Raw genomic sequence first — 23,867 nt, forward strand, 5'->3', positions numbered from 1 at the left:
TGAAGGGCAACAAAGATTATCACAAAGCACCCTGCAAAACATACCTCCTACAGCACATGGGCACCTTTGCCTTTGGCATCAAACTTGTTAATGGACGTTTTTGTTCTCAGCAAAAATCTCAGCTACAAGCTAAGATTTCCTTGTTGTTACGACAGTGCAATGCACTGTTGGAGGTGTATCAGATGATAGTTTATGTATCAGGGTAGTATTTCATGCTTAAAGATCAAGGGCATCGATGGGATGTGAATTCACTCTTGACTGTTTCTTTTCTGTCCCTACTATTTTCCTTTAGAAAGGTCATCCTGTGAATGGCTTTTTTTATGAGCAAGGTTTGTTGGAAAGGGGTTCTGTTTCCCGTGACCAATATGTGAGTTTCAGTTACTTTGCTTGTTTTTTCCATGTTAGATTTGGAGTTCATTGAAATTAATAAATTGCTTCCTACTGACTTCAGGGCCTAATCCAGCACATGCTGAAAACATTATTTGGTTATTCCCCGGCTCCCACAAATATGCTTGAGAGCACTGAAGGCAAACTAGAAGATTAAGTGTCCTCTTCCCCTCAGTCTTAACTTTTAATTACTTTGCAGTTTGCACATCAAGTAAAGTTACTTTTGCTTTATTTTCAGCTTCTTGTTATAGGCAAGTTAACCCTTCTTGCTCTTTGAGCTCTGATGTGAATGGTCAATATTCTTATTCCTGTGGATCTCTATTTTGAAGGAAGGCTATGAACTTGCTCTCTGGATATGTGATGCCATGGTGTCTGTATTACATGTTAGTACAGCTTTAAGGGCAGAAGACAAATACCTGTTTTCTGAAGCTTAGTCCAAGATCCATTACAATCAGTGGGCCTTTTTTGTAGTTTACCGTTTGTTTTGTTGAATGGCAAATTAGTTACGTGCATGAAATTCATGTTAATCTGCTACATATGCCATTATTGCCTTGATTGTTCTTGAATGATGCTGTGATATGTAGGGTGACAGCTCACAGGGAAGGAAAGGCAGGAGCACATAAATCAACTGAAGAAGTCCAAGGCTGGCACCTCTCTTCATTTCATGCACTTGAAGAAGCTACTGTGATTAAGAGTAATACTTGAAGTCAGTAGCACACAGGGAAATAAGAGGCCAGCAGTATGCTTACCCTCCCAGAAACCAGCTGCCTGGGTCAGCTGAAAGCAGCTGCTTCCATGAAGACCAGATGGCACCCACAGTCACACCTTTAGACCTGTCACCTTGCTGCTTCTTTACTCTGTCTTCTTAGTCACTAATTCCCCTGCCTGCTGAAAAATCCTAGTTTTTTCTTTTCATCCTACTTAAATTGATGAGTTTATTTTCCTTTTCTTTTGATAACCCATTGGCTGGTCCAAACCAGGTAGATGTTCTGTTGCTGTTTTGTCTATCAGGAAGAGTTTAGTAGAGCTTTGCTTCCTGCTTGGTTTGTAAAACTTTCAGTCTTGGCTAAAGCCATTGCACGTAAGCCTCAAAGAGGAGCGGAGCTTCAACAGAGCCTCATAAACATCAGACAGCAGATCTTATTAGAAAGGTTGTAAAAGTGGAGAAGGAATGAGCCTCAAAGAGGAAGCAGCACTGCTTAGAGAGCAATACAACTACTGGAGCTTTAAAGTTGTGTCAAGGCTGTGGCCTAATTGCTTCAGCACAGATATATTCCAGCTGGCTGTGGCTACTGGCTGCCTGCTGCCAGAGCCAGGGAATAGGCTGTTTCAGTATTTGTGGGTTAGGCTATTAATTCCTGTGTTGGTTGTTCAGAGTGCCAGCTGCTCTCGATTCCTGAAGTGAAATGAGTAATTACACTTCATGCTTTTTAGGAAATGTAAGGCAGCCTCTGCTGAAGGCCTGCTTAGAAAGAGATGAGACAAAGATCAGGCCCCCACTGTCATGAGAAGCACCTGCAGATCCTTTCCTGATGTCAGGTTTCCAAACTCTACCACTACATACCTCTCAACTTGAAACCTCAGTTCATGCAGCCATGTCAATACCCGAAAACCTCAGCTCTAACTTCATTTGATGGTTTTGATACCTCACATGTAAAATAGCTTGAATTGTCCCCTAAAGCTCAGACCCCTAAAAATGTAGAGTGCGACAGGTTAAAAAATGAAATCTGTACATAGTCTTGTTTTTATTTTAGGTGAGGGACAGGATGTGAACAGAACATTTTGGATTGGTTTAGTACTTGTGGAATTAGTTTTATAAGAGGTGACTTTCACAGCCTAACACTGTACATCTGGGTTTCAAATTGTCAGATCTTGCAGGCGTTGTTTAAGTTCCCTACAGAAATACTTGGGAAAAGCTTTCTTGACCATTACGTTGAAGTTCAGTACTACCCACTGGAGAAAAGTCTGATGCTGAAAAGGCACAAAACTGCTAATGTAATTCTGTGTACGACTCCTGAAGGGTGTTTACTCAGGCTATCTCATTTATATGCTGCTTTTGAAGCCCTTGGGAGGAAGACCAATACAATAGCTTAGAATGTGTAGAAATTGGGAGAAAACAATATAAAGATTTTAAGCATAGAGGGTTATATCTTAAAAAAACACCCGATGTTTTCCTTTCATCTCACTGTGTTACTGCATTCTTTGTTGGTTTTTCAATTTCCTCAAAGCTAACTACTAACAGTATGTATTTATTGGTGGGATTTGTCAGTGGTATTACTTGATAATCACAAATCCCTTCTCTTTAAAAGTGCTGTTGGCTGAACTAAGGCTGGCAGATCTAGATGGGCCTATTCTAGCCCCATATGAACCAGTAGCTGTCCTGAAGGATGGATGCTGCTATATAAGTAGTTCTGTATAGTAATGCATGTGTGATTGTCTTCTATTTGCATACTCCTAAAACCAATCCTGTTCTGCTTTTCCTGTCTCACAAGAAACACAGGAATAGGTAGGGTAGAAGTAGTTTGTCTGAATCTTTGAAAATAGTTGGGAAAGACACCTTGCGTTAATTTTCAAGGAAAACCTGGTTGACACCAATGCATATGTTGACAGAGAACCCCAAGTTTCATGGTGCTAGGGACTTCATCGATCAGTTTAAAATTACTATTAAAATAGTTGAAGGGTCTTCAGAGACAACCCTTTATGAAGATACAGCTTTCTAGTTATCTGCTTTGGGTTAAAAATGTGTATGTGAGAGACTTTTACCTTTTCCTTTTGACAATTAGAAAAACTAAAACCAACGCCAACCCAACACACTCTTTTTTTTGATGTCATAGATCTCCTTTAGTTAAGGCAAAAGAAGAAAGAGTGTGGGTGTATGTTCCCCATGATCTATTAGCTGAGGAAGAAGCTTAGCTCTAAAGGAGCAGTAACAGTGAATGAAGAATGCAGAAGAAGCAAGAGAGGTGTCAACATGCTGTGTTGTGTTCTTTGCAGAGATGTGAGACAGAGAATTCAACAAAGGATTGCTCAGGCATTTGGTATCAACTCTTCTTCCATGTACCTGACTAAGCCAACTTTCTTCTCAAGAATAAACAACACAGAAGCCAAGACAGCACACGATGAATACTGGCACCCACACGTTGACAAGGTAAGTAGGAGGCTGAGATGGGATGCAAATGTTTTCTGTTATTATTAGATCAGATTGAAGCTGTTTTATGTTAAACAGTAAAACATGCTTGAAAACTGGTGCTTGTAAAAAATCCATTTGGGGATGAACCTAATGGAAGGATAAGTGAGTTTTAGACACATAGGCCATTATATTCCTTTTTATTTTCTCTAAGTTAGCTCTGCTAGATTTACTGAACTGTGTGAGTGACTACTTGAGATTCTCTTTTGTCAGACACATTGATTAAATTGACCTGTACCTACAGGGTGTTTCAGTTCCATCAAACCTGTGTTTCCAGTTAGGATATTGCTCTTTCAGCCAGCTCTAGTAGGATCTATTTTAAAGTGGTCAATTGGTTGCTGTTGTTGATCTGAGCCTCTTGATAAATTCTTAACGCTTGTATTTCAGTTATATGTGAATGTGTACATTAATGGAGTATGATACCCTTTTTCAGTAATTTAATATTTTATTGTTCTTAGAATGGAAGCATGGTGACTTCCTTTTAATTCAGTTTTCCATCCGTAAAGCTCATAGCTTAACACTTCACATTTCTCAATGGGGATTGGTAGTGAGTTTGCTTCTGAAGTTAACTGGGTTCAGAGGTTCTGTGCAGCACAGCAGAATACAAACCAAAAATGGAAAAATCAAATCAAATAAACAAAAATCCCCACACCAGGATGCCCACATTTCACATCTTCAGGACTGAAACATTTGAGTCACTCCAGAGTCGTGGATCACCAAAGATGCAAACAAATGAAAGTTAACCCATCAAAATCTAAGTAAGGCTTCAGTGCTGGAGTCTGTGGGCAGGGTACCTTGAAATCTATGACCTGAAACATCTAGGATGAAAAATTGGAGAAATATTCTTTGCCTTTAAAATCTTTCCTGGAAAAAGTCACTCTGAGGGAAGTATCTGGTCTGTTGTTGCTCAATACATTAGCATAAGCTCCTGCGCCCTTTCTTGTCGTGTAGGCAGAAGCAGCTTAAACGCTGTCACTGTACTCTATACAACCACTCTTTGAGAGGAGATAATGCGGGGTGGAATTTGCAGTCATGGATATAGCAAAGAGGAGACCAGCTTCTGGATGCTGCTTGTTTAAAAAGCCATGGTGTAACAATTGGCGTGGACCTAGGACCAGAGGTAGTAGCGATGGTTTTGAGGTGTAGATAATTTTCATAGAATCGTAGGATCGTAGAATGGTTTGGGTCAAAAAGGACCTTAAGATTATCTAGTTCCAACCCACCAAGGTGTCTAGGGATACCTCGCCCAAGGCTCTGTCCAACCTGGCCTTCAACACTGCCAGGGATGGAGCGTCTTGCCCTCTACTCCGAGCCAAGTGTGAATACTGGGAAACTGAAGCAGATCAGTAAAAGTCAGCATGTTAGACATTTTGCCAGTTTGTTGGACGTTTTTGTGATGTAAGGCTATTTATCCTTTCCCCTTGGAAAAGAACAAACTGCTTTATGTATTCCTGCATAATAATTAAGGTGAAAGTTGTTCTTAGAAGACTTCAGAATTTTCTCCCCTGACCCTTTCCAACAGAAAGGTAAAATTAAGCCTTTGAAAAAAAGAATCTGATACATTTTTTTTTTGCTTCAAAGTCTGATGCTGTTGGTTCAAAGACGTAGGCTTCTTGAAGCATGTGACTACCCCTTGCTTTTTTCCCTATATTGCTGAGTCTATTGCAATTGTATTTCTCAATCTGAATTTTCTTGGCTTGGAAGATTTTAACTGCATAATGGAGTAGCACAGATCTGTCGTGTCTGTATAAGGCTTTGCTTTTCTTTTCCTTTCCCTAAAACTTATTTGGGTTTTAGTTACATAGGAATGGAAACCCTGAAATCATCCAAATGACTCATTTAATCTTGTTGAATTTATAAGCATCTAAATCAAAGAGTGTTGGCTGAAGACGTGGAGTTTCATCCTGGATGGAATTTGTTTGGAGATGAGCTTTTCAAATGTCTGATTTATAATGGAATTGCTGTTGCATGCTCAACTCTGACAGCAGTATAGTCTTAGAATGTTCTCTAATAGAAGTGATGTGGGACTTAAAGACATCTGCAGTCCTCTGCCTGGGCAAGGATCCTGTCATCCTTCACACAATTATCAGGATCATGTGCCATAACATCAGTTTTTGTTTTTATTGTATTTTCTTCTTTTTTAGCCTGAACTTGTCAGTTTATAGCTATTTTTCCCATTCTCCCAGCTCCATCTCCTCCCATCTGCATGTATTTATAGGTAGCAGTCATGTCCCTTATGAGCCTTTCTTTCTCTTAAGCTGAACAGGCCAAACCTTCAAATCTCTTTACCTGTGATATGCTGTCCATCTCCCAAACTTTTCTCCTAGCCCTCCTTCCTCTGGCTGTTGAGGCTGTCCTTGATAGCAGTTGCTATCTATTCTAGCAGACTTTTCGCTCTTTTTCTTCCCCTCTTGTTGTTAGGCATTGAATGGAATACATAAAAGTATCTTACTTCTGCCTGAGGACAGCATTGTCTTTAAAATCTGGGGAAGCTTATTTTTGTGTGTGCTCAAACCTGTTATCTTGGCTCGCCTACAGTCCCTCATTAATTGAGACATGGTCTTTGGTGGCTTACAGTGTCTACTAAATAGATACTACTTTCAGTCTTCTGTATATTGGTACTGTCAAAGCTGGTTTTGTGATTATCTGCACAGAGAAAGGTAGAGGCTCACAGGAAGAGCAGTTTTGACTCGTTTCTGGAAGATACCGTACTAGACCTATGCTGATTGGAAAGTGAATACATGTTTGTATTGTCTTCTGCAGTGAAAAGCAGAGGCTGTTGTCCTGCATGTTCTTCTCAGTAACTACAAGCCTATTGTATATTCCTACACCTGTGTAATTGCATATAAATTGTGTCCCTTGAAAACCCAAGGGTGTTGTACTGCGAAATGGCTAATTCTGACAAACAGCTGTATTTATAATAATAGTCTTTAAAGAAGTATTGTATAAATATTGTGAACATCTACCATTAAATATTAGCTATGTTTGACTTAATTGGGTAAAGGGTGCTCAAAAAGAGCACACTAAACTGTATGAAGTACCAGACTGAATGAAAATGCATGCATTTTTTCCAGTTGAATTCTTCCTAAGGAGCTATAGAAATGTGATTTGTTGCAGTGTGCCTGTATGGCTGTTTTTAATGATGGCTTTTCTCACAGTTTGAACTCTGGTTCAATTATTAACCTTTCTGGCATTGGAAATCATTACTAGGGTAATGAATACATTTGAAACATGTAGAGGATTTCTAGCATTTGAAATAACTTGAGTATAATTTAGTACCTCCTTTTCATAGTGTTGCATTTCTCAGGCTTGGCTATCTTCTGAGTTAGTAGTGAACAAGAACAGGAACAGAAAAGCCATTTTCCAAAGCATACTTGGTTCCCAAATTAGTCATCTATAGAAGTCAGATGTGTTTGGTATGGCTACAGGGGTTTGTAGTCTGTGAAAGTTCAGAATTGATGCAGCCACCTGGGGGAGGATGGAGAGTGCACTGATAGAGCAACGAATGCTGCACCACTCAAGAGTTCATAACAGCAGTTGTAATGCATTAGAGTTGCAAGTATGAATTGAATAAACTTCTTCACTTTGCTGCTGCCTTCACTGGCTGGAAGATTTAAACTGAGTGGAAGTCTTATCATCAAATCAGTGAAGGTGAAAATAGCTTTGCAAAGCTGATCACATGAGGAGGGCTGTAGAATGGCTGTTTGGAGGTGCTGCAGCACCACATGCTCATTACTTCCCATTTATTGCCTTGTGTTGGTTCTAAGGTATGGGTAAGCATGGGGAGGAGGGGATCACCAAGAGGTTTCTCTCATTCTAGTGATTCAAACTGTGCAGCACAGTGTGTCACCGCATTTGGCTTTTTTCCTTTAAGCCCTTATGGTCAAAATAATAAAATGAGTAGGAATGAAAATGTCTTCCTATCCCATCTGCTGCTGTGTTCTCTTTAGTCACTGCCCTTATGGAATAATAAGTACAACTGCTGTTGAGCCAAAATTTAACTGGCACTAATGAATGTAACTTATAAGTGAAAATATTTAGGAAACTTATAAGTTTGGAAGTAGCACCTACCTCTAACAGTCACCAGGTCAGTCAAAACAGTCTGCCAGTGCTCTGTGTGTGTACAGTACTACCGTGCTGCACATTTCACTGTTTGACACTGTAATGCAGACCTTGAGCTGTCATGCACTGTAAATAAACTGGAAAATACAGCCATTGCTTTCTAAGTATATTTGTAATTGTTGGTGACATGTAGATATGGAAAGGAAATACTTTCAGAATCAGCTAAACTCAGTGTTAAGTATCTATATAGCTTCACTCTGATCATTACAACATAGTGTTTCTTTTTGCCATCTTCAACATACGTATTGAGCAAAAAATAATACTTCAAAAGGAAGGAAAATCACCTTGTTATACTTAAATATGGGGTGTTTGATCGTAGGTTGAAAAGAAGCAGAGACTTTGGAAGTCACATTTGAAGGTTTTCAAACCAAACCTATGGGGGAAAGAGTAGAAGTTCATCCAACAAATGTGTGCTTATTTGGAAGGTCTGATTCACTGTTACCATGAAGCTCCTGCATGGTGGCTGGTGAAAGAGTAAAAGGTGAGGTTTCCAGGAACCTATAACCATGACTAGTTAGTGGGTGGAATCAGTTACTTAAAGGCTGTTCTTGGGTCTCATTAACCTTATGGTGAAATTTACCTTGAAATGGTATAAACAGATCTGAGCCCTTCTGGTTTTCTTGCTACAATGCAGAGGTGCAGCTTTTGACCCTGGGTGGTGTTTTGCTTATCTGAGGTTATCAGTGGACTTAGGATGGTAGAAATTAATAGGAGCGCTTTAATTATGGAAGCTAATAATAGAAGTAATAAACATAACATGCTAGTCTTGTATGCAGTATGTGTGTAAATGTAAGAGACTAATAAACATATACTGTCTAGAAAAGAATGTTCTCAGCTTTCAGACCTTTTATTAAGTATGTGAAAAATGGAAAATTAGAAAAACCCATCATATCCAGCTGTTTAATTATTTGTGCTTTGCAGAGATGAGTAGAATTTGATAACTTTTGTTGTCTTACTCCTAGGTAACTTACGGCTCTTTTGACTATACTTCACTGCTCTATCTCTCTGACTACAGTGAAGACTTTGGTGGTGGCCGATTTGTCTTCATGGATGCAGGTTCCAACAAGACCATAGAGCCCCAAGCAGGTAAGAGTCTTGGTTTGCCTGCACTGAGGCAGGCCAAAGAGTGCCAGTTACTAACTGGGTGGGCTGGTGGATGTACTGGGACTTGGTTTTCTGTCAGCAGTAACTGTGGAATTATACAACATTTCATCTTCAGGTTGATGACACAAAGTAAAGCTTAAAAAAGGTTAAAGTGTGGCCACAGTTTGAAATATCAGGAGTTAAGCCACACAAAGTGACTTCCTTCAAAGCTGTAGGGCTTACAACTGCAATCCAGTTATGACAGCTTAGCAGGTCACTGTGTCAAGAGCGAAGATAACTGTGTGACTACAGCAAACCCAAAATAAAGCCATTTAGAAAGGCTTGAAATTCCTTTGCTGTTTGTGGTGGGGCTTAACAACCTGTAGTTGCTGTGGGCTTGGTGCGAAGATGGTTGATTACTATAGCTCAGTTAACCTGCAGTAACATGAACCATCGTAACTTGATTATAACCAAGTCCAATTCTGCTTTCAGTAGATCTGACAGGGATGAGCATTCTGGTGGCTGATAGCTTTTATAGCTTAAGAAAACAAGAAAAGGAGGAAAAAAGCAAAAAGCCTTGAAGGCTGGTTTAAGATTTATTTTTAATAAGTGGCTTATTTGAAACTTGAATTACTTTGGGGCAGTATGCCTAGAAAGAAATACCTCAGCCTCAACTCACTGTCTGGTAGGTGAGGACTGAGCTTACAGCAATGGAACCTTTTACAATGCAAGACCGATCACATTTTTGCAGAAGGGGAAAAAAAAAAAACAGGCCAACTTGATATTCCTACTGTGTTCTGTCTTCTTTTTTTGTGGTTTTTGTTAAAAGAGAAAAGATGGAAATTTACTCATTTAAAGAGAGCCTCAGTAATTGTCTGCTGACAGGCATCACCCGAAGCAGAACCAACTTCTGACTATAGCTGCCTGCAAACGGGGGTGGATTTTGGTTTTGACTTATGAATGAAGTGATCCACCTAGCAGCAGTAATGCTGGCTTAGGTATTATTTCCAGATGCAATTCTAAGATGGACATGCTTTTATAGCTGTAGAAATCCTAGTCGAATTCTAAGTAGCCAGGACGATGCTTGGCACAGGGCAGGGGCACTCACTCCTGTTCTGTATGCTGTGTGCCCCTGACTTAATATCAAGAAGTCTACAGCTGTGAAATTGCTTCCACACAGCCCCATTTGGTTCATTTGCAGGCTCTGCTGCAAGGTGTTTGCTTTTGATGATGCTTCTGGGGAGGAAAGGAGAGCAGATGAAGTACAGAAGGATTTTTAGCACCTAGGTTTGACCATTCCCTTTTACAGGCTGCTCTGGTGCTGGCAGAAAGTGCCACAGAAGTGGTTAAACACCTTTTAAAGCAATGCAAAGCTGGTAGGGAATGGCCTTAGAAAGATCAGGTGTGCTACAGGTATACAACAGAGAAGTTCAATACGAGTTACACCTTTCTACAATATTCCTCAGCCTAAACACAGTTGTCAGGGATCCCATGATTGTGTCACTGCCTATGGTGTGCTGTAAATAACTATCAGCATCCTCTAAGCAAAGGAGCAAAGCTGTAGAGTGAAGCACAATGAGAAGGCAATTGCACTTAGTTTTTGTCTTGCTAATAAAATGTGGTTTGTGAGAGAGCGTGAAGGAGGGAATGACCCCGGGGTGTCTTCTGTCTCTGGTACAAGCTGATGTGTATTTTATGTTCAGAATGTTCCTTTGCAGTGTGTTTTCTCTCCTTCCCTCTGTGTTCTTTTTTTGTTTGGGTTGTTTTGCTTTATGCTTTGTGCTTGTCATCCAACCCAACTTTCAAATCCATGTCTTGGCAAGCTGTTTTTTCTCATTTAGGAGATTGAGGCGTTTTTAGAGATGTCTGTCATAATTGCTGGTTTGGTTTTAGTGTCTGACATCTAATTTACCTTCTCTGTATTGCTAATGCCATTTCAGTGCGAAAACCTGGCACTTACTGTCTGAAAGTTAGTCTGCATTTTGGGAGCCTGGTGCTGTGCACTGTAATGAGCACATTTCTTTTTGTGTGAGCAGGAATCTGTTAGTGTCAGGCTTGACAGCAGGGAACAGAAGGGCATTGTTACTGATGGAGCAGAGCAGAAAAGCAGTGATCTGAAGTTCAAAAAAAGACTATTTAAAATAAACCACTGTGGGATTTCCTGTGTTTGGGAATGCTGCCTGCGCAAGTCCCACTGCGGCTTCCAGTGCTTTCCCAGCACTTGCTGTTTAAGTATCTGTCTTAGCCAGACAGTTAGGGACAGAGAGAACTGTTTTGTAATAAGGGAAGCTTGATTTAAAACGCTTATCACTTCTCTGAGTATACATCACTTGGGGATTGTGTAGGAAGTCTAAGTCCTAGTTCTCATGTATTTGAGTGAACGACTCTCAATCTAGTTTGTTGCATGGTCTATAACACTGGCTAGTTCAACTATTAACAAACGGCTTTAGCTTTAAGAATGATGATTTCATAACCTAGAGGCTCTTGAGGTTTTTTTTTCCTTTTTAATGGACATGAACAAGTCACCACAGTGGTGCCGATTCACATGTACAGACCTTTGGCTAATTCATAACCAAATGTGACATTAAGGAGCTCATCTTTCTTGTGTCCTGATGGCCTTCAGAAGTATGTATGTGTCTTTTGACTGAAGTCAGGACCTCTGCCTGCTGCAAGAAACTCACTGTACCGTGAATAAGAGAATTCTTAGTGCCAAGTGTAATACTATTTTGAAAAGAAAACTTTCTTTTTTGGACAAAGAAACAGTTCTAAAGTAGTATCTGCTGCTTCTAAATGTCTGGGCAAATTCTAGTTCCAAAATTGATGTACTGGCATTTTTTTCCATCCTTCGTACCAGGGGTAGCTCTGTTCAAGAGACTAAAGGAAACAGAGCAACGTTTAGAATGAGGTACTTCAAAATGAAACCCACACCCTTTCAACATTACTTTTCCTTTGCTGGCCTGAGACCTGTTTTAGGATTCTTCAATAGGTAGAGGAGGATTAAGAGTAAATAGCAGACAGCGAGGCATTCCTTTTTCAGTGCTAAAATAAGTGTACTTCCTGTTGCTACTGAAGCTGTTGGTGTAAACCATATTTGAAACCTCCTGATTTTGGAGAGTCTTGTGTCAGCTTGGGGATGGGTGATATTGGACAGATCAGACTTCACTTTATCATGAAGTGTAGGTGAAACTCTGCCGTTGGAATGGATTCTCAGTACCAAATGTCTTCCTTATCTGCATGAGCATTCTTGTTTTTAAGGTCAGCTTTGCACTCATCTTCAGCTCACAATGGAGTTTGTTTTTCATGTAAGTTGTTTATATACAAGGGTAGAAGGAAAGGTTGCAATCACTTCTGTGTGTTAGTGGAAGGAAGTAATCTGTGGCACAAAATTCATGATGTGCATTGGTGAGTGAAATGTGACTCTTCCTCAAATATCAAACTTAGCACATTTTCACAGCTGTCAGAAGTGTGTGCTTCTCAAAGGGTAAAAGTACTTGAGGTGAGGGTTTAAGCTATTTGGGAACTTGTGAAGTTGGATTGTTCTTCATTTAGAATAGGAATCAAGTATATGCTCAAAGCCTGAACCATTAGTTGTTCTGCTCAGGTAAGGAAAAGCATACATTAAGAAGGCATACATAGCTGTCTCATAGTGCAGAAATGGGCTTCTGGGTGGGTGTGTGTACACTGAGTGAGATAAGTGTAGCTTTATTGCAGTGGTTAGATGTCACAGGACTCTCAGATCCTGTAGTCATTAGAATAGGTGCAGTACTCTAAGGTCAGTGGTGGTTCTTTTCGTATCTTGTATTGTGCTCTTTAATAGAACATGTTTGGAGGAATTCACTGCTAAAAGTTGAGGAAATGCAGCAGTGATAGTGCAATGAAATGAAAAGTAAGACTTTCAGATTCAGAAGTCACACAACATTAACACAAGGTGTGAAAACTGTTTAAAGCATGTATTTAGTAATCCATCTTGTATTGTGAAACTGTGGACTTTCCTTCTTCTCCACTGAGTAGAGATAGCCTGATCTTTCTCTGCATTTGATCTGCATCATCCAGATTCCGTCTAGATCGTGATAATCTCTTGATATTCCTAGCTTTAGTTTTGCTCCAACCAGTGAAACGGGAGCACAGCTTGGTGTTAAAGCAGTAACAACTGGAAGTTGAGAGTGATCTTTGAAAATCCACAGGAGTAGCTGTCAGTCCTAGAGAAGAATGAATGGAGCTGACATTAGCAGCCGCAGCAACAGCCAGCTATGTAAAGTTCATGGGTTGTGGGACAGCAATTTGTAATACTAACCACAAATTGCACCTGGGGATGGGGAGATGATTGCAGAGAGAAATGGTAGAAAAAGGAGCGTCTGTTGCAATTCTGCTAGAAATATGTCGAAAAGAGCTCGATAGCTCCTCACTGCTTTGTAGAACTCTGAAGGCTCTTTTGCTTTTCTGTCTTATTTTTGATGGGAGAGTGTCTGCCAGGCTCTGGTTTTGTACTCCAGTGGTGCTTGATGGTAGATTTCTGATAGCATTAAATGAAATTATATTCTAATTGGACCCATAAAGCTAGGTACCTGGGAGATGCAGGTTGCAGCTGCACTTAACATGGTGCTTACATGAATTACATCATACAGAATACACTGTCATGTTGGGGGGCTCTGTTACTGAGGATAGTAATGGTCGCTTTGTGCTAGCTGGACCATTGAAAGGATTGAGGAGCATTGGGGGTACGGAGAGAGCTAAATGTGTTACAGTGCTCCAAGGCGTGTTGTAAGGCACTGTCAATATTGAGAATTGGCATCTAAGCCTTTATCCCCAGTATAAAATACTGATAAATGGACACATATAGTGTGAAACTTGTGCTTTGCTTGCTGCACAGGACTTTGTTATACATACGCAGGCCAATATTTCATGATACTGGAGCTGAAAGTGTAAAGAGGGAGCAGAGAAAAATCAACCAGTTACTTGATGAAATTCAGGTAATGTAACAGATAAAGTAAAACAAAATGCCAAATTAACTGCAGGTTCAGCTGTGTTACACTGCATAGTTCAGTAATGATGTTTCATTTCTTGGTTCCTAAGCTTTGTGAGTGTTAACATCGCACACCATAGGGTGCTGTCATGAAGTCTTTCTCTTCAAAGGCCATTCTTTGAATAAGAAATGAGCAGCAGAAGTTACCCGTGTGTTTATGTTTTAGTGATTTACTAAATGTAAGGATGAATTCCTTCTCTATCAGAATCCAAAACCTGGAACTTGGAATCCAGGCAATTTGACTACAGCTCTATTAAACATGCCATCTTTAGGAAGGTTGAGAAAAATTGAATAGATGATCCAGAGGAATTTCATGTGATTGAAATTGCAACACTTTGTTCTTTGATGGGAAGCTTTTATAGGAGTCCAGTTCTTGTTTAGAAACCTTTAAGAGCTTCCCAGAGTGCTCTGAGATGGGAGAACAGAGCAGACTCAGCAGTGTTGGTTGGGTGAGGTTGAACACTGATGGGGAGAACTAGAAGGCAAGACCTGAGGTAATCTACTTGTCATTCCCTTGGCTGTAGGGAGAAGTGGAAGGCCTTGGTGAGACTCAGTAACTGTGATTTGGGGGGAGCACAGTTGTACTGCTTTCACTTCTAAATACTTCACTAGGTTGTCACACCTTCAGATATAATGTACAGAGCAGAAGCTTCTGTTCTTTTGAGCAACCAACTGTGCTGATAGGAGAGGAGCAGGCAGGGGTTCTGTTCAAGTCTAAAAATGCTCATGTACTTTTAGTAGGAAAGAATTAAGGTCACTTGTTTTCTTTAAAAACTGATTTGGAAGATTTCGGTGCAGGTGCTTCTGGATTTAAAATAAAAGCAAGCAATTTGAAAGCTATTGTTAATCTACAAGTTATGAGCTGGCTGTGGGAGAGGGTGGGCCAATGATTTCATTTATAACAAGTAATTCTTGGTCTAGTAAATAAATTTGGGACAGGTTTGTAACTAGGCTTCATTACCTACATGGTTTTTGGCTTGTTTATTTTGGGCTATAGGCTTCTTTACGCCAAGCACAGAAGCATCTATGTAGCAAAATAGTTTGGAGAAGCTTAAGCCCTCTCTTCATCTCAGATCAGGCACTCACAGATGCTGTCATTCCATGTTACTTTTGTGGGGTTTAGGTAAGGACTTGCTTGAAGCATTCCTCATTCAACATTTATTTATAAGTAATTGAATAAGTATTTCTGCTATAAGTTTTATTGTGTCATTACAGAAAATATTATCAGATTCTTTGTCTAATTATACGGTGGTTTTTCTTGGATGCTTTACATGAGAATGAATTGGTGGTTATTCCTTGACAGATGACAAGGATGAGAACACAGTTTTGTTGTGCAGTTTCCCCAGCAGTGCTTCTCGCTTGGTGTCACTCAGCAGATGAGATGCAGTTTTCCTGCTTTCCCGAGTAACATTTAGAGCTGATAAATGTTAAGCAGGCAGTCAAAGCTGTCAGTGCCTAAGATGAAGGATGTTGAATAGATCTGTAGTTCCAAATAAACTGTTCCTGATTCCCTGTAATCAGGCAGACGAGTTGCTTCATTTCCTTATGAGCAACAGCTCAGTCTGCAGTGCCCCCAGCCAGCTGCCATGGACAGTGAATGGAGGTGAGACCTCTTCCACCCCTCCCAGCCCTGCTTCGTGTCCCTTCCCTGTCAGGGGCATCAGACAGGCTTAGCTCCTCTCTTCCCTGGTCTTCAGCCACAGTTTAAGCAGACCAAGGACAAGAATGAGGGGACAGTTACTGTTCCCTTGCTTCTCTGCTTGCATGATTGCATGTTGGTTGAGACAATCTTAACACAATTTGCAGTTTCTCCTTGATGTTCTCATGACCCAAAGAGTTAACAAGCAAATTTGGCAGTGGATTAAACTAGAAGGGCCAGAAGGATGCTGCCAAGAAAGCAGAAAGGGTAGTCTGATGTGAAGGGTGGGATCATGAAAGGAGCTTGGAATCCAGTGGCAAAAGGGGCATGCTGCAAGCAGAAAATGATTGCCAAAGCAGGTATTAACGTGACTGGCCTGTTCCGTGTGTCATCAGAGTCACTGAGGCTGGAAAGGACCTCTAGAAGTCATCTGCTTCAGGCCTCCTGATCAAAACTAAGCACAAGAGACACGAGGGTAGCAAAATACGTGTGCCTGAGACATACCTGGGGAAATGTCAGCATCTGAATGCTGCACTCATCTGTGCTGATGATGTGACCCCGAGCAACCTGATGGAACTCAGATGTTGGATATAATTTAGAAATTGGCCTTGATTTGGGAGAGGGAATTGGACCAGATGACCTCCCAAGGTCTCTTCCAACCCAAGTTATGCAAAGAATTTGTAATATTAGAGGCACAATAATCTTGTAGTAATTTTTAAGAGCACTGTGGTATGTTAATATTACGGTTCTCAAAGTCCTTCCATGCCCTCCCTACATCTTGTTATAATTTAATGTCATGCCTTGCTACTTTTTCTCTTGCCAGAATAAGAACAGCAGAGGGTATTTTTTCTAATACTCGTAAAACAGAACGTGTGTTAACTGCAAAGGATTGTCATGGTGCTTACTAATTAATTTTCACATTAACTATGTTAGAATAGGTTGGTGCTGGCTTTGTTTGAGACAAGCAAACAAATCAGTCTACGTGGTTTGACTGCAGGCAGTTATGTGCCCAGGGCATGGTTGTAATTGAAAATCGTTTCCTTTGTATATTCCTCCAGTCTGTACAGCCCCTCAGTGCAGAGGTTACGTAGCAAATTGTCGGCTGCTTTTTATGGAAGTGCAACTGAATGTTAAAATTCAGCACTGATAAAATCTCCTGAGATCCAGCTTCATGAGAATACTGATGTTTTCACTGTAATATATGCATGCATAACTCTCCCACCTGTATGCTGCTTCCTGCAGTGGTTATTTTCTGAGTACATCTAAAAAGAATTTATTGGTAAGGGGCAATATGAATGTGATTAAAACCTGGGAATGCAAAAGTAAAGAAAAGCAAAAGCTCACGATTAACAAATATATTTCTCTAGTAGTTGGAGTAATTAAATGGGATATAATTGCTGCATAGTGACACAGCTGTTGCTTTTGCTGCATGTGAAGTATTAGTCTGGAAAATAAGTGTTACCTCATCTGAATGATATAAAAATTCATAGAATCATAGAACAGTTAGGGTTGGAAAGGACCTTAAGATCATCCAGTTCCAACCCCTCTGCCATGGGCAGGGACACCTCCCACTAAACCATGCCATAGCAGTGGAGCTTGTAACTGGCATTTGTATGTCCTCATAAATAATGATTCCTGTGGATCTGTGCAAAAATGGAGTCTCAAACCACCAGGAGAATAAGTGGTTACTTCTGATCCAATTAAGGTCTTGCTTCCTGTAAGAAGAGTAAAACCTTTCCTGCTTTTTCACATCAGAAGCTTGACAGTGTCTTAATTTGAATTGCGTCAATGACACCAAAGACCGGATTCGGTTTTGATGGATGCTGCGGTGCTGGGCTGGCTACAGGTTCCTTGTCCTAGGTCTCTGTGAGAAGGTTGTGTATTTAAATGAGTTTGCACCTGAATCTTCTGTTCCCAGTACAATTTGTTCTGTGCTTATTCTAAGCTCTTAAAACTTGTGTGGATGCCCAAGGGCCACAGAAAGAAGGGACTGAGAAGGAGCTCCCCTCATGGTTAACTCTTGACTGCTGTTAGTACAGAAGCGGTGCTGGAGGCATATCCGTGAACTAGAAAGGGGAGCAACTTCACGCTAACACTTCCTGCAATCTGCAAGGAACAGAAGCTCATCAGCTAATCCTTTATTGGACCAAACCCATCTTGAAACACACTTTCTAGCACTTAATGCTGGAAAGAGAGAAAACATGGAAAAGAAGAGAAAATGAGCTGTAATTGTGGGTATTGTCAAATAGAGATCAAAGGCAGGGATTGATTACTTCTGTTCCTGTGGAGTTATGCAGGCAAGCTAATCATTTAGAAAGAAGTTCTCACAGGTGTTGAGGTTACCACAGACCTTTCTAATTCTTTGGCTTTTTGCTCTCCAAATAAAAAAGGCACGAACAAGTGTGTTTGTGTTGGAGGAACTTCCTCCTGGCTATTGGTGCACTCTTCCGTGGAAACTAGGCTGCAGTATAGCTCGATCCCGGTTACTAGACAACCTGATGGAAATAGTGAAGCCAGTTGGGAACAGTTGTAAAGAAGTTATAAGTGTTTGTGGGCAGGAAATAGGAAACACAATCAACAGAAGGGCGTACAAAATGTGAGTTTTATCTAATATGGGGCTGTATGTCTAAGCATTAAAAGTACTAAATGCCTTGGTGTGCTACACTAATTGTTGTGGTATGCTCTGCCTGATTGACTTCTTGTGGAATGGGAAATAGAGGTGAAGGAGGAGATGATAGAAATTATCATGAAACTAAAGAAGCAAGAAAGGAGGTTTTGGCATCTTGTGGTGATAAGGAAGAAAGCGTCAGAGGTTCACAGTCAGGACGAAATACTTTTCAGACTATAGATTTATCTCAGTGGAGGAAAAAATCGTTTGGTTTTCACCCTTGGCATCACTTCTAGCCCCGTGACACCTCCATTCTAATCTTCATTCTTCAGAACATAGCTCAAAGATTGGCTTCTTTCTGAAAGCTTTGAAGCATTGACCTCAGAACAGGAGATGATCCCATTGTTGTTTCTTGCTCTCCAAAAGTTCATCCCTTAAGGACCACGCTTTCTCTTTTTTGGTTAGATAATATACTATAAGATTGTATGGAGTGGTAGCTTGTGATCTCCAGAAAGCTTACACTTTTAGCAGTAAGTGTTCATAAATCAAACTGCAATTATGTGCCAGGAGGTAATAAAGATTTCTTTTGTGGGGCAGAAAAGCATGTTGGAAAGAAATCCATGCAGGCAGGTCAGAGAAGAGGAGAAAAGGCAGATCTGAGGCCATTGTTAAATGAAAGAAAAGGACAAAGGAAGTGGGATTAGAATTTTACATGCTTTCTCCTGAGCTTTTGTTGCTCAAAAATGTTTCATCAGGAAATGGTAGGTACAGATGTACCTTTATCTCCAATGAATAGTGGTGTAGTCATTCTTTAGCACTTGTAGTACAGTGGTTATCTCTTACGAAGCTCAGCATTCACTCTATCCATGTTTCATAGTCTGGAGAGCTTAGGGGAGCTTCCCTATGCACGTCTTCCTCTCATTCACAAGGAGAAACCCTGTCACAGCTATTTTAGTTGTGGCACTGTGTAACACTTTAAAAAGTGCACCTGAAATACTCTGAATGCAGTCTGATAGATAAAACCTGATCTGTGTTACATATGATCATAGTATCTTGCTAATATGGATCATAGCTTGGAACTTCAGGGGTTAAAAGTCTTAATTCAAAATGGATCAAAAAACAGCTACAGCAAGGACAGGTTCCACGTAGTTCCACGCTTTCTGAAGGAACTTGCTTGGTTGGGGCCTGCTTGCTTCCTCGTAGTGATTTCATCTTAAGTGGTTTCCATGTACTGTGTATTGAAGCAAAATTACAAAGGGGTCCAGTCTTGGTGTGCTTGAAAGCCTGGGAGCCATCCTATCTGGTAACAGGCCAGCTTTATTTTATCTTGTGTTTTTCCCCAGAAGTCTCTGGATAATGATATTACCATATATTTATTGATGTTTTAACACTTACACTATTAAGAATAGTGTGCCATGGAAAAAGGTATGCTTTTGCTTGAGAGTTTTGCAAAGGAAGTAGGTTTAAAAGACTTTTTCCTCACTTGGGAAGAATTTATCTTTGGAAACTGCTTGTAGGCTTCTTCAATGACTCGGAGACCCCAGTTGACACATAGGACCAGATGCACAAGGAGCTGTGAGACACCATATATATGAAGACATATTTATTAAAGAAAGAAATCAAGACATTTTGTATAGCCAGAAACCTCCAGTTAACTGGCTTAAACCAGACACTGAAACTTGCCGAGCTCTGAATTACTACTACTAATAACAGGTCAAATAAAACTTGAAAATCAGTTTAAGGCAAAGCTTTTGGTGAGTAGGTGAGGGACTAATAATAATACCTGAATGATGTGAAACATGACACAGGGACTTGCATAAAATCCTTGAGGGTAGCACTGTTCATTCAGCACTCACAAGATAGGAATACATTGTCTGCATTTAGTCTTTTAATCCAATAAAGCAGGACACCAAGGTGTAAATGAGCTGTGTATATGAATGTATTTATTATTTATATATATAGCTTTACTCATTATTGATGTGCAGCCGCAGGCAGAGTATGATATGACTTCTGCTTGGCAGTTATGAACGACTCTTTGAACTATGAAAGATTAAAAGTGAACTGGAACAGAATGTGCAAGGGACACAGAGGCTGCTCAGACAGACTTTAGAGATCAGTGGGTAAACTGAGCTCCATAAGGCTGGTCTAGTTTTGTTCAGATCTCCCATATGTGCTGCTTAGGAGGATGCAAGCAAAGCAACTTCTGGATCTTTGGATCACTTCTAGAAGAGAAAACCAGTTATGTGCCTGGTATCCATTTCTGCAGGGGAGTTTGTGTAATGGTTGGAATAGTTTATCTTCTTGTTGTGCAAATTTTAAGTAGGCATGTGTTTCATTTTGCCTGACTGTGAACAGGTCTCAGGCAGAGTCTGTCATGTTCCCTATGATAAGCTTTATAGCAACCTGTAATCCCATTTGAACAGTGGAATGAAAGGCCTGAGCAGAGAAATCACACACTATGGGGATGAAACAGGTGTGTGTATGAGTATTACTGGCTTTCTCAGAACTTGAGCAGTCCTACAGAGTTGCATCAGTTCTGAGTTACTTGCTAAACATCAAACTCTTATATCTGCAGAACACTTTAATGTGGAAGTGCAGAGGGCTCCGTTCTGCTGTTTTATCAAGTGGGATGCTAATACATGCCTGCTATCGTTGTCAAAGTAACTGCATTTCATCTTGATGCCACTTAAGGCCTGGAGAACCGCAAGGCAGGATTATGATCACAGCTCAGACAGGATGAAAGCATAGGAGTAAGGTCTTGCATCTATAGACCAATTTCCAAGTCAATGTGTTGATGGAGTGGCTCTTTCTAAGGAACAGTAATCTATGACTGATACCTAACCTTCTAACCTGGCTGAATAGCGAGGGATCAGACTGTGCACAAAAAAGCTGTAGCAAATACATGGTACAGTGCTGAGAAGTTACCACGGCTGCTTGTAAACCTGCTGAGGATTTTTTCACTGAAGACTTTTTGGCACCTTCATAGTACTTTTTCCTTCTTTGGTCTAAAGTTAGAGCCCAGACTAGAAGGGGAGGAGGGAGGAAATCAACACACTTTGCTGGCAGTCACTAGAGTTGCCTTTTTTTAATGTGAGGCAACTAAGAACTGGCTTCAGATATTCTTGGCTTCCTCCTGCCTTTTATAAACTATGAGATAGGGTGGAATTATGTCTCCAGCTTTGTGGCACAAAGGATTAATGTGTTTTAAACAGTACATAAAGCTGTCAGGGTGCAGCATAAGCTCATAACAGTTTGTGATGATTTACAGGCTCTCAGGTAGCTAGGGAACATCTGGACTGAGACAACAGCAGAACTGTGTAGAGAGCTGGTTGCTGAGTGGCAAACTCCATGTCACTGATTAAATACTTTGTCTTTACAGGCCGGGTTTCCTTTTTCACCTCTGGATCTGAGAACCTTCATCGGGTGGAGAAGGTTCACTGGGGCACTCGCTATGCCATCACCATCTCCTTCACTTGCAACCCAGACCATGGCATTGGGGATCCAGTCTTGACGTAATCCCTCTGGAGATGGAACATGAGGTCAAATGGAATGAGAGAAGCCCTGCAAGAGGAGAGGAAAAAGGGACATTACATCTCTTGTAACCTCACATTCAATTAGGTTTTCCCAGCTGCACTAATATATTGTAATACACTTCGTTGTCACATGTCTATTTTCATAGCTATGGCAAACTGTGCCTTAAAGACCGTCTTAGATTTGATGCATTCTGAAGATGGTTTGTCTTCATGTCCCAAAGGCAAAGGCTACAAAGAAGAGTTCCAGAGTGGGCTCTTTATTTTTAATTTCTTTTTGAATTCTCCATTTTAAAGGGTAGAAAACAATCTTTTGGACCATGTCTTGATATGACTCCCATGCTGCTATTTAATTATTTAGTCTCTTCAATTACTAAGGTGACTGTAGGAAGTGTGAGCCAAGTTAACAGAGCAAGAGGGGTGTTATTCTTTTGAATGTACCTTCTGCTGATGAATGTGTTCTCCTTAGCATGGGCATTAGTGGGGGATACACCTGTGCTCTGCCTACTGGGACTTGCTTGAACTTTTTTATTCAATTACTACAAATACTTTGCTGCTGCAAACAGGGACTAATTAATGCTAAGTCTGCAGTACAGTTGTCTGGTTGGCCAGAAAAGCCTGTTCCTTTTGGATTACAAATGCTTTGTGCTAGAGAGTGTCACTGTGATAGATTCTTTTGATCAGGATGCAGCATTCCCAATGCATTGCAGTTTTTTGGGGTCTTAATGAAAATGATCAGTCTCCTGATTGGAAGCTTGGTGTTGGGATAATTAAAAGCTCTTTAAGGGCCACGTAACCCTGTACACAAAATAGCTGTTCAAAAGGAGAGTTGGGCACAGGTAATCAGACAGTCCTCTGGATTTGTGTGAGCATTCATCATTACAGAATTGCCAGGTAGGGCAGCAGGGCCTGGATGGGGCAGAGCTCAGAACAGAACTAGTTCTGGTGTGGTTTGCCATAAGCCCATTCTGACCTCATTGGACTCAATCCCGTAAACCCTGCCTTGCTGCTTGGAAGGCTGGATAACAAAACCACGTGAACCAGTGGGCTTGTGGCATAGTGGGGCCTGAGGGAAGCTGGTGTCCACCTACCCCTTACATTGATAGAGGCTCAAGCTGGAGCTTGATTGTAAAACATTCTGAATGCATCTATTCATTGGGCCTAAATGTAATCTGAAGACCAAGTTGAAGGAAATTCAGGTTTTAGTTGTTGACACAACTACAGATCTTGTGTTGTGAAATGCTGTGGTTTATCTTGTCCAAAGCAATGTTTTATCTGCTTCAGAAAGTCTCTCAGTAGCTCTTTTTGGACTTCTCTTTTTCCGTTTAGTACAAAGCCTTTTTTTTCTGTTAACTAGGACCATTAGCCTGTGGTTTTCCTTGAATAATAAATTACAAGGACGTTAGAGAAGAGTGGATGATTGCCTTGGAGTACAGATAAAGTAACAAACAAATGTGTAATCTGGCGAACTACCTTGCTTTCTTATTACAAGCAAAGATTTTGCAGCACAGCACATTGATAAGTAAATGGTAGGAAAACCTAACTTTGTCTCAGTGGAGTTCTGAAGCAGAGATGTTGATTTGTTTCATTAATAGTCTCTATCATTTCTGTGAAACAACTTGAAAATCTGTGCTTTGATCTATTTTTTTTTATGCTTACAGTTTTCTCTTTTTTAATCTACCTTTTCATGAAAATAGTAAATTTGGGGGGGATTACATTGAAGATCAATATAAGGAGGAATGATGACAAGACTCTTGGGAGTGTTCTCATTTGGTACACCAGCAAGATTAGACTGCTGTAATTTCATTTCTTTGTTCTCAGACCTGAAAAAGGCTTCCTTGTCTGTGCTGATGAGGAATAATTGTTAAAATAGCTGGATGATGGAAATAATAAAGTATGTTGGGTTCCATATCTAAATACTTGTCTCAAAGCCTGTTAATTCCAAGAAATTTGCATAACACCCAAGTTGTAAGTCTTATGTGAAGGCAGATCAAGAGCATCAGCACCTGCTTTACTGAGTTAAAACTCAATTCCTAATGTTACCTTGAGATTTAGATACAGATAAGTACTCGAAAGCAGTGGAATATTCAGATTAAGGGACCTATGTGCGTGTAGGTTGGGATTCTCCAGGTCTGATGTTCCAAGACTTACCTCACTGCGAATCCTGCTCTGCAACATTGTCATAGAAATTGCTTTGCCATGTGTTAGTTACTGCTGTCTGTCATGTGGGCTTTGGGCTGCACTGAATGAAAATGGCACTTTCGGAGCTGCCCTCCGTAAACTACTGC

At 40.5% G+C, this 23,867-nt stretch overlaps 1 protein-coding gene across 3 annotated transcripts in view; it reads left to right on the forward strand.

Moving 5' to 3' along the window:
* OGFOD3 (2-oxoglutarate and iron dependent oxygenase domain containing 3) overlaps window positions 1–23,443 on the forward strand; it is a 39,955-nt gene extending 16,512 nt beyond the window's left edge. For 2 of the 3 annotated variants that reach the window (XM_080629414.1, XM_080629415.1), the window contains 3 exons: window positions 3,382–3,535; window positions 8,659–8,782; window positions 21,429–23,443. In XM_080629414.1, the coding sequence (XP_080485540.1) occupies window positions 3,382–3,535; window positions 8,659–8,782; window positions 21,429–21,565 (415 nt within the window). In that variant the 3' untranslated portion in view covers window positions 21,566–23,443. Of the gene's footprint in view, window positions 1–3,381; window positions 3,536–8,015; window positions 8,178–8,658; window positions 8,783–21,428 lie in introns of all 3 variants that reach the window. The other variant, XR_013958001.1, reaches the window with a different exon arrangement.
* Window positions 23,444–23,867: the final 424 nt, after the last annotated feature.

The sequence above is a fragment of the Psittacula echo genome (assembly GCF_963264785.1).
Source record: "Psittacula echo genome assembly, chromosome: 14".
In the NCBI taxonomy this organism is placed as follows: Eukaryota; Metazoa; Chordata; class Aves; order Psittaciformes; family Psittacidae; genus Psittacula; species Psittacula echo.